This window comes from Nerophis lumbriciformis, linkage group LG17, assembly GCF_033978685.3.
Source record: "Nerophis lumbriciformis linkage group LG17, RoL_Nlum_v2.1, whole genome shotgun sequence".
NCBI classification, from domain to species: domain Eukaryota; kingdom Metazoa; phylum Chordata; class Actinopteri; order Syngnathiformes; family Syngnathidae; genus Nerophis; species Nerophis lumbriciformis.
The window spans coordinates 41,861,358-41,876,056 of record NC_084564.2 but is presented as its reverse complement, the minus strand read 5'-3'; the positions used below and the strand labels follow the sequence as shown (position 1 = coordinate 41,876,056).

The window sequence follows — 14,699 nt, the reverse complement described above, 5'->3', positions numbered from 1 at the left end:
TCCCGAAATGTGTTTGTCATTCTTGTTTGGTTTTGGTTCAAAGTGTGGCGCATTATTAGTAAGAGTGTTAAAGTTGTTTCTATGACCACCGTCAGTGTAACCTGTGTGGCTGTTGACCAAGTATGCCTTGCTGTCACGTACGTGTGCAAGCAGAAAATGTATATTGTATAACAAGTGTTGGGCTGGCATGCTGTTAATACAGATTGTAGAGGGCGCCAAATGTTGTACCATCATGGCACGCCCTTATTATAGTCATAAGGATGAAAATCGGTGAATAATCCCGGGAGTTTTCTGCGAGAGGCACTGAAATCCGGAAGTCTCACGGGAAAATTGGGGGGTTCAGCAAGTAAGCTGCTGAGCCGCATCAGAGTGATCAAAGAGCCGCATGCGGCTCCGGAGCCGCGGGTTGCCGACCCCTGGTCTAGTCTCTTACGTGAATGATCTAAATAATATTATTTGATATTTTACGCTAATGTGTTAATCATTTCACATATAAGTCGCTCCTGAGTATAAGTCGCACCCCCGGCCAAACTATGAAAAAAAAACTGCGACTTATAGTCCAAAAAATACGGTAATCCGAAAAATACGGTACATGATATTTTTCACCTTTCAATATGTTGAATAAACATGATATTGCAGTGCCAAAACGATAACAAATTCATTCATCCTTCAAATGTGATTTAAAGTCGTCGCGTGTACTTTCTCAGCTGAACCGAGTCAAGCTTGTTGAAAAGGAGAAGAATGCTTTGGAGGGAGAAAAGAACAAAGCTGTGGAGTTCCTCAAACTGGAAAATGACATCTTCAAACACAAGAGTCATCTCTGCCAGTATTACCTGTGAGTGCTGCAGGGCCACGTTGGTGTTTTGTGCGAATGAAGTGGAGACAAATGTAAATATCTGAGCATCCTCCTCCTTTAGTCATGACCTGAAAAAGCGTGTGGTGCATAAAGAGCAGGAGAAGCAGACCATCTTGGAGGACAACAAGGAGCTTACAGAGAAAACGTCTAAGCTATCAGAAGAGATGGGGGAAAAGAATCAGGAGCTGAAAAATGTGGAGAAGTAAGACCTTTTGTTCTTCAATTAAGGCGAATTTGTCTTTGATATAGAAAATGACTATATGGTGTAGGGATGTCCCGATCCGATATTTGGATCGGATCGGCCGCCGATATTTGCCAAAAAATGCGTATCGGCAAGGCATGGGAAAATGCCGATCCAGTTTTTAAAGAAACTCCGGTCCGTGTTTTCCAACGCACCGATTTAAATAATACATTCCACTTTTCTGCCGCTCCCAAATTTCCGTTCCGCATTTTCCAGCACACCTTCAACACATCCACAGGTCTGTGTCCTAACCGTTAAGACGGCCATGTGAATTAAAAGTTACCGGTAAAAATGTCAGCTGTCTTTGTGCGATATAGAAAATGACTATATGGTGATATTGGAGTATACATTCTCATGCAGTTGCTTTTAGATGCAGGCATTACACTACATGCTCTTCTCACTCTTTCTTGTCTCTCCTTCTCACAGAGACATAAAACAAGCGCACCTTCTTACATATGTCACATACTGTCACGTCATACGTCACATACGTATACGCCCTCTCCCAGCAGAGAGGTAGCAGCATGGCTAACGTTAGCTGTGATGCTAGTGCAGCCGTGCGAGTGATAATCGAATGAAGGAAGGAAGAATTAATTCCCCCCAAAAACAGCAGGAGGTCCATCGTCTGGCGGTGGTTTGGCTTTAAGTGGGAATATGTCGAAAAGACAACCGTAACTTGTCAAGTGTTGGGCGAAAGCGTTGCTATAAAAAGTAGCATTATTGCTAATATGTAGCAGCACGTCAACATCTCCATTCGGTGCCACACCATCAAAATGCCGAGGCAAACATTTCCAGATCAACACCGTATGAAAAAATAATGATTTTTTTAGTTGTGATTTCCTTCTCTGCATGAAAGTTTAAAAGTAGCATATATTAATGCAGAATGAAGAAGAATGTTTTAATGTAGACACATAGAATCATCATACTGCTGTGATTATATGCATCAAGTGTTCATTCAAGGCTAAGGCAAAATATCCACGTATATATGGTGTATCGTGATATGGCCTTAAAATATCGCGATATTAAAAAAGGCCATATCGCCCAGCCCTAGTTCAATGATGCCATTTCTGTTTGTCATGTATAATTTTGTCTATTTTGTGTTTATCCTTGAACAAACAGGTCAGTTTCTTGTTACCAACCATTATGTATTATTCAAACTCCCCTAATTCAGCTGGCTAGTTGTTATCAAGAGTACTAAAACCCTTTTCAACATGATTCTGACAACTAAGTAGGCTAAATAACTTTAAACTTTAATACATGCTCGGATAGGCCAGTATCGACCAGTATCAGTATCGGATCATAAGTGCAAAAACAACATCGGTATCGGATCGGAAGTGCAAAAACAACATCGGTATCGGTTCGGAAGTGCAAAAACCTGGATCGGGACATCCCTAATATGGTGATATTGGAGTATACGTTCTCACGCAGTTGCTTTTAGCTGCGGGCATTACACTACAGGCTCTTCTCACTCTTTCTTGTCTCTCCTTCTCACAGAGACATAAAACAAGCGCACCTTCTTACCGTATTTTCCGCACTATAAGCCGCCCCGGGTTATTAGCCGCACCTTCAATGAATGGCATATTTCAAAACTTTGTTCACCTATAAGCCGCCCCGGGTTATAAGCCGCGCCTACGCTGCGCTAAAGGGAATGTCAAAAAAACAGTCAGATAGGTCAGTCAAACTTTAATAATATATTACAAACCAGCGTTCTAACAACTCTGTTCACCCCCAAAATGTAATGTGCAAATGTGCAATCACAAAAATAGTAACACTCAAATTAGTGCAGAGCAATAGCAACATCAATAACTCAACGTTGCTCGAACGTTAATGTCACACAACACACAAAATAAACATTTAAAGCTCACTTTCTGAAATTATTCCTCATCCATAAATCCCTCGAATTCTTCTTCAGTGTCTGAATTAACAAGTTGGGCGAATACGGCATCCAAAATGGCCGGCTCCGTCTGGTGGAAGTCATCAGAGTCAGTGTCGCTGTTGTTGTCCAGTAGTTCCGTGAATCCTGCCTTCCGGAAAGCTCGGACCACAGTTGAGACTGATATATCCGCCCAGGCATTTACAATCCACTGGCAGATGTTGGCGTATGTCGTCCGGCGCTGTCTCCCTGTCTTAGTGGAGCAGGTCATCTTGTTGCTTCCTCTACCTACGCACCATTTATGTTCAATTCTCTTGCTGCTGCGCTATTCCCGTGTTCTACTGCGTGACTTATTGCCTTGAGTTTGAATTATGCGTTGTACGTGTGTCTCTTAATAGGAGCCATTTTGTGGTCTTTACAGATGTAAACACACAAATGAAATGAAACGTAATATCCGCGCGCTTCTTCTTCTACGGGGGCGGGTGGTTGCTTACAGTAGAAGAAGAAGCGCTTCCTCTTCTATGGGGGCGGGTGCTTACCTTGGCGGTTGCTTACCGTAGAAGAAGAAGCGCTTCCTCTTCTACGGGGAAAAAAGATGGCGGCTGTTTACCGTAGTTGCGAGACCGAAACTTTATGAAAATGAATCTTAATATTAATCCATATATAAAGCACACCGGGTTATAAGCCGCACTGTCAGCTTTTGAGAAAATTTGTGGTTTTTAGGTGCGGCTAATAGTGCGGAAAATACGGTACATACGTCACATACTGTCGCGCGTGCAACGTCATACACCCTCGCCGAGCAGAGAGGTAGCGGCATAGTAACGTTAGCTGTGGTGCGAGTGGTAATACGAGAGAGAGAAGGTGCGTATCTGGAAAAAATGAAGGGAGAATTAATTCCCAAGAAAAACAACAGGGGGTCCATCGTCTGGCGGTGGTTTGGCTTCAAGCGGGAAGATGTTGAACAGACAACTGTAATATGTCAAGTATGCGGCAAAAGCGTTGCTACAAAAAGTAGCATTACTGCTAATGTGTAGCATCATTTGAAAAGTCATCCGCTAGAGAATGAAGAGTGCTTGAAAGTCCGCATGTCAATATCTCCGTTCGGTGCCACACCCACAAAATGCCCAAGCCACCATTTCCACATCAACACCGTATGAAAAAACTAGTCAACAACAGAAGGAGATAACGTCCGCAGGAACCTACCACATAGTGAAGGACATACACTATTTGATTTCCTATTATGCAGCTCATTTTTATTTGACACTTATTGAAATATCTTGTGTGACATCATGCACAAAAATGCACTTTATTTGTTTTAAACTATTGTAGTGGCGTTCTGTACAAAAAGTGCACTTTAATTTAGTGTTGTTTTGATATGTCATCTTAGTGACATCATGCACAAAAGTGCACTAATAGCTTGTTTTAAAATGTCTCTGACAATCTTGCACTTTCTGTTTTGGAAATGACATGAATGTTTGTGCCACTGCTTAATAACTCTTTAATAAATATACTTTTACTTGTGATTTCCCTCTCTGCATGAAAGTTTAAAAGTAGCATATATTAATGCAGTATGAAGAAGAATGTTTTAATGTACGGTAGACACATAGAATCATCATACTGCTGTCATTATATGCATCAAGTGTTCATTCAAGGCTAAGGCAAAATATCCACATATATATGATGTATGGTGACATGGACTAAACATATCCACATATATATGGTGTATGGTGACATGGACTAAACATATCCACATATATATGGTGTATGGTGACATGGACTAAACATATCCACATATATATGGTGTATCATGACATGGACTAAACATATCCACATATATATGGTGTATGGTGACATGGACTAAACATATCCACATATATATGGTGTATGGTGACATGGACTAAACATATCCACATATATATGGTGTATGGTGACATGGACTAAACATATCCACATATATATGGTGTATGGTGACATGGACTAAACATATCCACATATATATGGTGTATGGTGACATGGACTAAACATATCCACATATATATGGCGTATCGTGACATGGACTAAACATATCCACATATTAAAAGGCCATATCACACAGCCCTATCTTCAATACAATTCTGCAATTTTGCGGTTATTGTCTTCTATATCTGCAGTAAAAACTGGTGAAATTGATCTATTTGTATATACTTCATTACATATCTGGATCACTTCTCAATATCAATGTAACGACTGTTGATCCACCAGGAAACAAAATAAGCTCAACAAGCACATTGAGAGCCAGAAGGAGAAGTTCACCCAGCTGGACTTGCAGGATGTTGAAGTGCGTGAGAAGATCAAACACTCCAAGAGCAAGAACAAGAAGTTGCAGAAGCAGCTAGAGAAGGACAAAGAAAAGGTGTGTAAGCCTCTCCATTTATCATCCGCTCTCCCGCACACTTTGGGGATTTTCATTGGGGCTGATATAGTCTCTGCAGTAATAAGTGTCTTCCAGAGACACAATATGTGAGCACACGCACTAACTGTAGATAAAGTGGGACGTGCAACGAGGACCTCGATAGGGAGACGCTGGTGAGGCATCCGCACGAGATGCCTGAACCACCTAAGCTGGTTCCTTTCCAAGCGAAGGAGCCGCTGCTCTACTCCGAGTCTCTCTCGGGTGACTGAACTTCTCACCCTATCTCTAAGGTAGATGCCAGCCACCCTTCTGAGGAAACTCATTTCGGCCGCTTGTATCCGCCATCTTATTCTTTCGGTCATGACCCACACTTCATGACCATAGGCGAGAGTAGGAATGTAGATCATACTTGCCAACCTTGAGACCTCCGATTTCGGGAGGTGGGATGGGGGGCGTGGTTGGGGGCGTGGCTAAGAGGGGAGGAGTATATTTACAGCTAGAATTCACCAAGTGAAGTATTTCATATATATATATATATATATATATATATATATATATATATATATATATATATATATATATATATATATCTCCATCCATCCATCCATCCATGGATGGATGGATGGATGGACTTTCAGTGAATTCTGGCTATAAATATATATTTATTTTATTGTATATATATACCGTATTTTCCGCACCATAAGCCGCCCTGGGTTATAAGCCCCGCCTTCAATGAACGGCATATTTCAAAACTTCGTCCACCTATAAGCCGCCCCGTGTTATAAGCCGCATCTAACTGCGCTAAAGGGAATGTCAAAAAAACAGTCAGATAGGTCAGTCAAACTTTAATAATATATTAAAAACCAGCGTTCTAACAACTCTGTTCACTCCCAAAATGTACGGTAATGTGCAAATGTGCAATCACAAACATAGTAAAATTCAAAATAGTGCAGAGCAATAGCAATGTCACAACACACAAAATAAACATAACGCTCACTTTCTGAAGTTATTCTTCATCCATAAATCCCTCGAATTCTTCTCCTTCGGTGTCCGAATTAAAAAGTTGGGCGAATACGGAATCCAAAATGGCCGGCTCCGTCTCGTCGAAGTCATCAGAGTCAATGTTGCTATTGTTGTCCAGCAGTTCCGTGAATCCTGCCTTCCGGAAAGTTCGGACCACATTTGAGACCGATATATCCGCCCAGGCATTTACAATCCACTGGCAGATGTTGGCGTATGTCGTCCGGCGCTGTCTCCCTGTCTTAGTGGCGCAGGTCATCTTGTTGCTTCAATTCTCTTGCTGCTGCTCTATTTCCGTGTTCTACTGCGTGACTTATTGCCTTGAGTTTGAATTCTGCGTTGTACGCGTGTCTCTTAGTAGGAGCCATTTTGTGGTCTTTACAGATGTAAACACACAAATGAAATGAAACGTAATATCCGCGCGCTTCTTCTTCTACGGGGGCGGGTGGTTGCTTACAGTAGAAGAAGAAGCGCTTCCTCTTCTATGGGGGCGGGTGCTTACCTTGGCGGTTGCTTACCGTAGAAGAAGAAGCGCTTCCTCTTCTACGGGGAAAAAAGATGGCGGCTGTTTACCGTAGTTGCGAGACCTAAACTTTATGAAAATGAATCTTAATATTAATCCATATATAAAGCGCACCGGGTTATAAGGCGCACTGTCAGCTTTTGAGTAAATTTGTGGTTTTTAGGTGCGGCTAATAGTGCGGAAAATACGGTATATATATATATATATATATATATATATATATGTATATATATATATATATATATATATATATATATATGTGTGTGTGTATATATATATATATATATATATATATATATATATATATATATATATATATGTGTATGTATATATATATATATATATATATATATATATATATATATATATATATATAAAAGAAATACTTGAATTTCAGTGTTCATTTATTTACACATATACTTGTTGAGTTAAGGGTTGAATTGTCCATCCTTGTTCTATTCTCTTTCACTATTTTTCTAACTATGCTGAACACACTCTCTGATGATGCATTGCTGTGTGGCACGCACAAAAGTGCTTTCATCAAATGCATTAGATGGCAGTATTGTCCTGTTTAAAAGTGTCACAACATTGCTGTTTACGGCAGACGAACTGCTTTACGGTAGACGAAAACGTGACTGCTGTTGTTGTGTGTTGTTACCGCGCTGGGAGGACGTTAATGAAACTGCCTAACAATAAACTTCACTGGAGACTAAATTGTCCATAGATATGAATGTTAGTGTGAAAGATTGTTTATGTGCCCTGCGATTGGCCATGCTAATTTGAGTTAGCTTGTCAATGAGCTAGTCCATTGTACGTTAGCATTAAGCTAGCGGCACTAGTGCTCAACCGTCATCCTGCATAATTGTATTGCTTTTTTTTAAGTATATTCCAAATGAAATTATTAATCTAACGTGATTCCTACATGTATTTGCATTTCATGTGTATAAATAATGCACTTTCTTTAGTGTGCTTAGTTTTACAGTCGCTAAATTGTAAAGAATATCAACAAATCACCTCAAGTAATTTTTTTTCCCAAATCTAACTCAAAGGACTTTTTACATATTTGGCAAACTAAATTGCAGCAACATTCGGGGCAGGGCAGAATAAAGTGTAGCTCGTGTTACCTGCAACAATTGAAACTGCATTGAACAAAGAGAGCACAGTCGACCAAGTCAAATTCCTTGTCTTAAAGCTGCTTGTAATTCTGATTATATAAGAAAAAAATGGTAATATTATTATCAGAAATAGTAATATTCATAACTAAACGCTAATTTGTTTTTAAATATACATAAAACATTTGTTTCGTCCTTATAAAGAAAATATATGCAAATCAAAGTGTCCTATATGATGTCATATTGACCACGCCCCCACCGCCACTATATTTACATGGCTTATACTTGTATAGCGCTTTTCTACCTTCAAGGTACTCAAAGTGCTTTGACACTATTTCCACATTCACCCATTCACACACAGTGGCAATCTAGGGAAAACCCTGTATTATATATACAGTTTTACAGATTTATTATATATATCCGTTTTCTGCCGCTTGTCCACGGCCAACACATCAGTGACGTGCGGTGAGGTTGATGGCTGGTGAGGCACTGACTTCATCACAGTCAGATTTACAAACATATGAACCCTAAAGAGTATCTTATTCACCATTTGATTGGCAGCAGTTAACGGGTTATGTTTAAAAGCTCATAGCAGCATTCTTCCCTGCTTGGCACTTAGCATCAAGGGTTGGAATTGGGGGTTAAATCACCAACAATTATTCCCGGGCGCGGCGCCGCTGCTGCCCACTGCTCCCCTCACATCCCAGGGGGTGATCAAGGGGATGGGTCAAATGCAGAGGACATATTTCACCACACCTAGTGTGTGTGTGTGACAATCATTGCTACTTTAACTCATTGGCGTTGTTAGGCCTATTTTAGGGGGGCTCAAGCCCCCCTAAAATATTCTTAAGCCCCCCTAAATAATTTGGTGTTTTTTTGTTTTTGTTTTACAAATAAATGCCGACATATTCATTATAAAGTGGCCCAAATATGAGTTTAAATAAATAATCATATAACCTGTTATTATTCACTCAGTTTCCCCTCACTTCGTAGCGTAAGGTAGAGAGCCCCTTTCGTGCGTCGATATCCAATCCATTCCACTTGTTCATATAGAAAATGCCCACATCACTCAAATTCCAGCCCGCATTTTCTCTGGGACCTTGCTTGCGGTCCTGCAGGTGTACGAAGCACATTATCTTCCTTTACAATGAGTGAAGCTGCACAAAACCTTGTGTGTGCAATTGTAAATCATTTATTTTTTTAAGTTTTGTGTTTCTTGTAGAATCTATATAAAGTAATATACATAAGCCTATTGTTAAAATAATGAAAAAAACATCATTAAATATATTTGTTTTATTGTATTGTTACATTAATAGCTGTTTTATTATTATAGGATGGCTTGTTAAACATTTAATAGGATTTTCAGAGGGAGGAAAAACCAAGACATTTAATATAAAATGTAAAATGAATAAATACATAAAAAGAAAAAGAAAATATATGGTTAAAAGCCATCGTCCCGGGGAGCATTTCATTTCGTCCCGTGCATTTAAAAAAAAAAAAAAAAATAACAATGAATAATTTCTAAGTCTTTGTTAGCCGTTTGTGAAGTTTTGTGCTCGTGCGTAACATTCGCTCGCATCCTGTGCATCTCCTGGGGGCAAAGCCCCCCCTGTCCTTAAAAGCTAGTGACGCCCCTGCTTTAACTTAACTTTAACTTTACACATACAAACTGTAGCACACAAAAAAGCACATTTAATTAAAAAAAAACGTTATTATGGTCTTACCTTTACTTATAAGTGCGGGTACAGTGGTGTTCGGTGTGGAGGAGTTGTGAATGAATGAAATATGAAATCCGTGCTGCAGTCTGCAGGTGTACCTAATGTAGTGTCCCAGCAGTCGTTCACGGCTCCTCCGGTGCGAGCAATGTTGTTTTTGCACTTTTTGGCTTCTTGTTAAGTGACTTTTTTGGGGTGGATTCGGTCTTGCACGTGGAGGGTTTGGGTGTGGGCTTTGGTTGGTGTGGCCTTCCCGTCGGTGGGTGCAGTCTGCGGCGAACGTGTCTTCAGCACCAGGAGGCGTGGTGATGCGTGCCTCAGCCAGTGCGTCTTCGCAGCAGTTTTATGATCGCTCAGCACAAGAAATACTTTACACACATACAGTTGTTGACAAAATACACTGTACATTATATACCTCAGCTAACTAAACTATGGAAATGTATACCGGTAATATAGTTCATATAGCAATACAGTCTCACTGCACAGCAGGCCAGCAGTTAGCCGAGTCCGTCCATGTTGAGGCACTGAGTGACGTGCCTCAACTGGCTGCTGTTCACCGCACCGTCTCTTCTCAGTATTTGAACGGCAAATGTGAAAATTCAGCGATTTTGAATAAAGATAATCTAAAACTGGTGAAGTTAAATGGAAAATAACTTTATAGTATAATCACTGGATACATATAACAATTTATTTATTTTTTTTCTTTTTACATTTTTTTCTTTCCATGATGGCAGGTGAGGCCCCGCCTCACCTGCCTCTAGTGACCGCACGTCACTGCAACACATATATCACAATGTACATGGTGTGTGTGCATATACATATGTGTTACATATATAAAAATAACATTTATGAAACATGTATAACTTTGTTTATGTATATGTTTATTTATATGTGTATAAGTTCTATATATTTATACATAGAAGCGTACTGTATATATATGTGTGTGTGATAGATATATCAATAAAGTGTGTGTGTGTGTGTGTGTGTGGTCTGTAATATACATATAAGATTAGGGTATATCTAGGTTTCCACGAGATCAGTGTTTTTCAAAGGCACATTTTTTTTCATTGAAAAAATGCGGAGGCACACCAGCAGAAATCATTAAAAATCGAAACTCTGCAGCCGATATTGAAAATAAAAAGTTGTTGTCACAATTGTTGGATATGACTTTAAAGCATAACCAAGCATGCATCAATATAGCTCTTGTCTCAAAGTAGGTGTACTGTCACCACCTGTCACATCACACCCTTACTTTTTTTGACTTTTTTGCTGTTTTCCTGTGTGTAGTGTTTTACTTCTTGTCTTGCGCTCCTATTTTGGTGGCTTTTTCTCTTTATTTGGTATTTTCCTGTAGCAGTTTCTTCCTTGACCGCTTTTCCCCACACCTGCTTTGTTTTAGAAATTAAGAATATTTCAGTTGTTTTTATCCTTTTTTGTGGGGACATTGTTGATTGTCATGTCATGTTCAGATGTACAATTGGACGCTGTCTTTGCTCCACAGTAAGTCTTTGCTGTCATCCAGCATTCTGTTTTTGTTTACTTTGTAGCCAGTTCAGTTTTAGTTTCGTTCGGCATAGCCTTCCCTAAGCTTCAATGCCTTTTCTTAGGGACACTGTATACTTTTGACCCAGCAGATTTGCTCACATTTTCAGTAGACCCATAATAAATTCATAAAAGAAGCAAACTTCATGAATGTTTTTTGTGAGCAACAAGTATGTGCTCCAATCACTCTATCACAAAAAAATAAGAGTTATAGAAATGATTGGAAACTCAAGACAGCCATGACATTATATTCTTTACTAGTGTATGTACACTTTTGACCACAACTGTATATACAGCACAGGCCAAAAGTTTGGACACACCTTCTCATTCAATGCGTTTTCTTTATTTTCATGACTATTTACATTGTAGATTGTCACTGAAGGCATCAAAACTATGAATGAACGCATGTGGAGTTATGTACTTAAAAAAAAAGGTGATATTACCGTATTTTCCGCACCATAAGCCGCCCTGGGTTATAAGCCACGCCTTCAATGAACGGCATATTTCAAAACTTTGTCCACCTATAAGCCGCCCCGTGTTATAAGCCGCATCTAACTGCGCTAAAGGAATGTCAAAAAAACAGTCAGGTCAGTCAAACTTAAATAATATATTAAAAACCAGCGTGATGTGGGCGCGCACGGAGTCGTATATCAGCATGGACGGAGCTGCGTGAAAAAAGCCACCCGGCCTCTTCGCGTAAACTTACCTTAACCACTCGCTCATCTTTTCTTCATTCATCCATCCCTTCGAGTTAGCTTTTATGATGACGCCGGCTGGAAAGGTCTCTTTTGGCAAGGTCTTCCTTTTGAATATCACCATGGGTGGAAGTTTCTGGCCATTAGCATGGCAAGCTAGAACCACAGTGAAGGATGACTTCTCATTCCCTGTGGTGCGAATATTCACCGTACGTGCTCCCGTTGTATCCACAGTGCGGTTCACAGGAATATCAAAAGTCAGTGGAACCTCGTCCATGTTGATAATGTTCTCTGGCCGGATCTTTTTTTCAGCTATCTTGTTTTTACAATATGCACGGAAAGTAGCCAGCTTTTCTTGAAAGTCTTTAGGCAGTTGCTGTGAAATAGTAATCCGTGTGCGGATGGAGAGATTGCGTCTTTTCATGAACCGGAAACCTGTCGCTTAGTAGGAGCCATTTTGTGGTCTTTACAGATGTAAACACACAAAGGAAATGAAACGTGATATCCGGGCGCTTCTTCTTCTTCTACGCGGGCGGGTGGTTGCTTACAGTAGAAGAAGAAGCGCTTCCTGTTCTATGGGGGCGGGTGCTTACCTTGGCGGTTGCTTGCGTAGAAGAAGAAGCACTTCCTCTTCTACGGGGAAAAAAGATGGCGGCTGTTTACCGTAGTTGCGAGACCGAAACTTTATGAAAATGAATCTTAATATTAATCCATATATAAAGCGCACCGGGTTATAAGGCGCACTGTCAGCTTTTGAGAAAATGTGTGGTTTTTAGGTGTGCCTTATAGTGCGGAAAATACGGTAACTGAAAACATGTTTTATATTCTCATTTCCTCAAAATATCCACTCTTTGCTCCGATTACCTTTTTTGCACACTCTTGGCATTCTCTCCATGAGCTTCAAGAGGAAGTCACTTGAAATGGTTTTCCAACCGTCTTGAAAGAGTACCCAGAGGTGTTTATTGCCAAGAGTGTGCAAAGCAGTAACACAACAACAACAAATAAGCGATGTTTGGTCATTTAAACGTGAAACAAATGATATCCATATTAAGATATTTTCTTAATTCATATATTGTTTAAAAATATATCGATACATCTTACAAACTCGATATATCACCCAGCCCTAACACACAATAGAACGTGTTTGTGTGTACTTTATTACTGTTTATATAGTATCTTTACCACTCTGTGTGTACATATATCCTGTGTGTATTAGAGATGCGCGGTTTGCGGACAGAACCGCGGAGTCCGCGGATTATCCGCGGGTCGGGCGGTTGAAATAAAAAAAAAATTAGATTTTATCCGCGGGTCGGATCGGGCGGTTGAAATTTAAAAAAATTAGATTTTAAATAGATTCAGGCGGGTGGCAGTTAAACCAATTCGGAAATATATATACATAGTTAAATGTTGTTACCCACATACGACAAACGAGCAGGCACCTGCAGCATGCCACAACAGAAGAAGAAAAAAAAAAAGAGATGGCAACGCCGGCAGCAAACGTGGTACGCGACAAACTAAAAAAGGGAATACTAAAGACCAGGGGAAAAGAAGGCCAGAAAAGTTCAGCCTGGACTCGTTTTTATGAGGTTGTAAATCAGGATGATAGTAATGCTGGCTACGTGATTTGCAAGAGCTGCGACGCTGTTTATGTCTACGACAGTCACAAAACCGGGACATCTAACATGGTGCATCACATTTGTGCAAAACCCCGAACCTCCACAAACACCCTGAGCATGAGCAGTTTCGTCCGCCGTGATCCCAGAAGAGTGCCACAGGATGTTAAAACAAGATAGAACGCAGCTGCCTGCAGCAGTTTGAGTGGCGAGAGCGTGCTTGGAGGTGCGCTCAGCGCGGCTCCCAGATGATTGCGCACTGGTGTGCGTCTGGGCCGTGACAGCGTGGCACGCATTGAATGTCTCTGCTGCATTGGATCAGTCTCCTTTCTTTAACAGGCAAAAGCTTTATAACCTCACTAATGCCTTGCATCGTCTATATTAGATATATAACAACGGGCGGGTGGCGGATGGCGGGCGGGTGCGGTTTTGATTAAATGTTAGTTCGGGTGTATGGCGGATGGTTGACGACTTTTGTGATGCGGTTGCGGATGAAATAATTGCCTATCCGCGCATCTATAGTGTGTATGTAGTACGAAACAGCATGAAACATGTTTGTATAACAGAGTAGTAAAACTACTACTCTGTTATATTTTCAAGTATGTTAAAAAAATAAAAAAGTCTATTGCTCATTTTGTTTATTTTTTTTCCCGTTTTTTATTCTCCATTGTTTTCATTTAGTTATAATGGCTGTTAAGGCTATAGCACTGTTTTGGACCAGGCTTGCTCTTGTTTTTTTGCATATTTGAAATAAAAATATATCAAATCAAATCAAAGAGTAGTTAAAACTAATAGTGTGAGTTTTAATGGACCGTGATCCATATCAGAAATATATGAACAGTATTACGAAATCCACTTTTACAGTTATGATTCATAGTGGACCGACAGTGTATAGGAGAATTGGTCCTCGTTGATTAAGACACAAACTCATCACATAAAATAACATTTTTTTATACTTCATGGGTGCAGGTAACCATAATCCTTAATGCCGTACAAATTCATAGTTGCTGCATGGCTCTTGTTAAAATAATAGTTCACCATATTTTCCGTACAGTGGGAACACTGCAGAGTTCTTGAAAAAAAAACCAGCATAGAAGTGTTTCACGCTGTAAATCCTATT

At 40.1% G+C, this 14,699-nt stretch overlaps 1 protein-coding gene across 2 annotated transcripts in view; it reads left to right on the top strand.

Annotated features, from left to right (window-relative positions):
* Positions 1–14,699, top strand: part of smc4 (structural maintenance of chromosomes 4) — a 110,362-nt gene that overhangs the window by 34,391 nt on the left and 61,272 nt on the right. For both annotated transcript variants that reach the window (XM_061973235.2, XM_061973234.2), the window contains 3 exons: positions 708–835; positions 918–1,058; positions 5,209–5,359. In XM_061973235.2, coding sequence (XP_061829219.1) covers positions 708–835; positions 918–1,058; positions 5,209–5,359 — 420 coding nt within the window. The remainder of the gene's footprint in view (positions 1–707; positions 836–917; positions 1,059–5,208; positions 5,360–14,699) is intronic.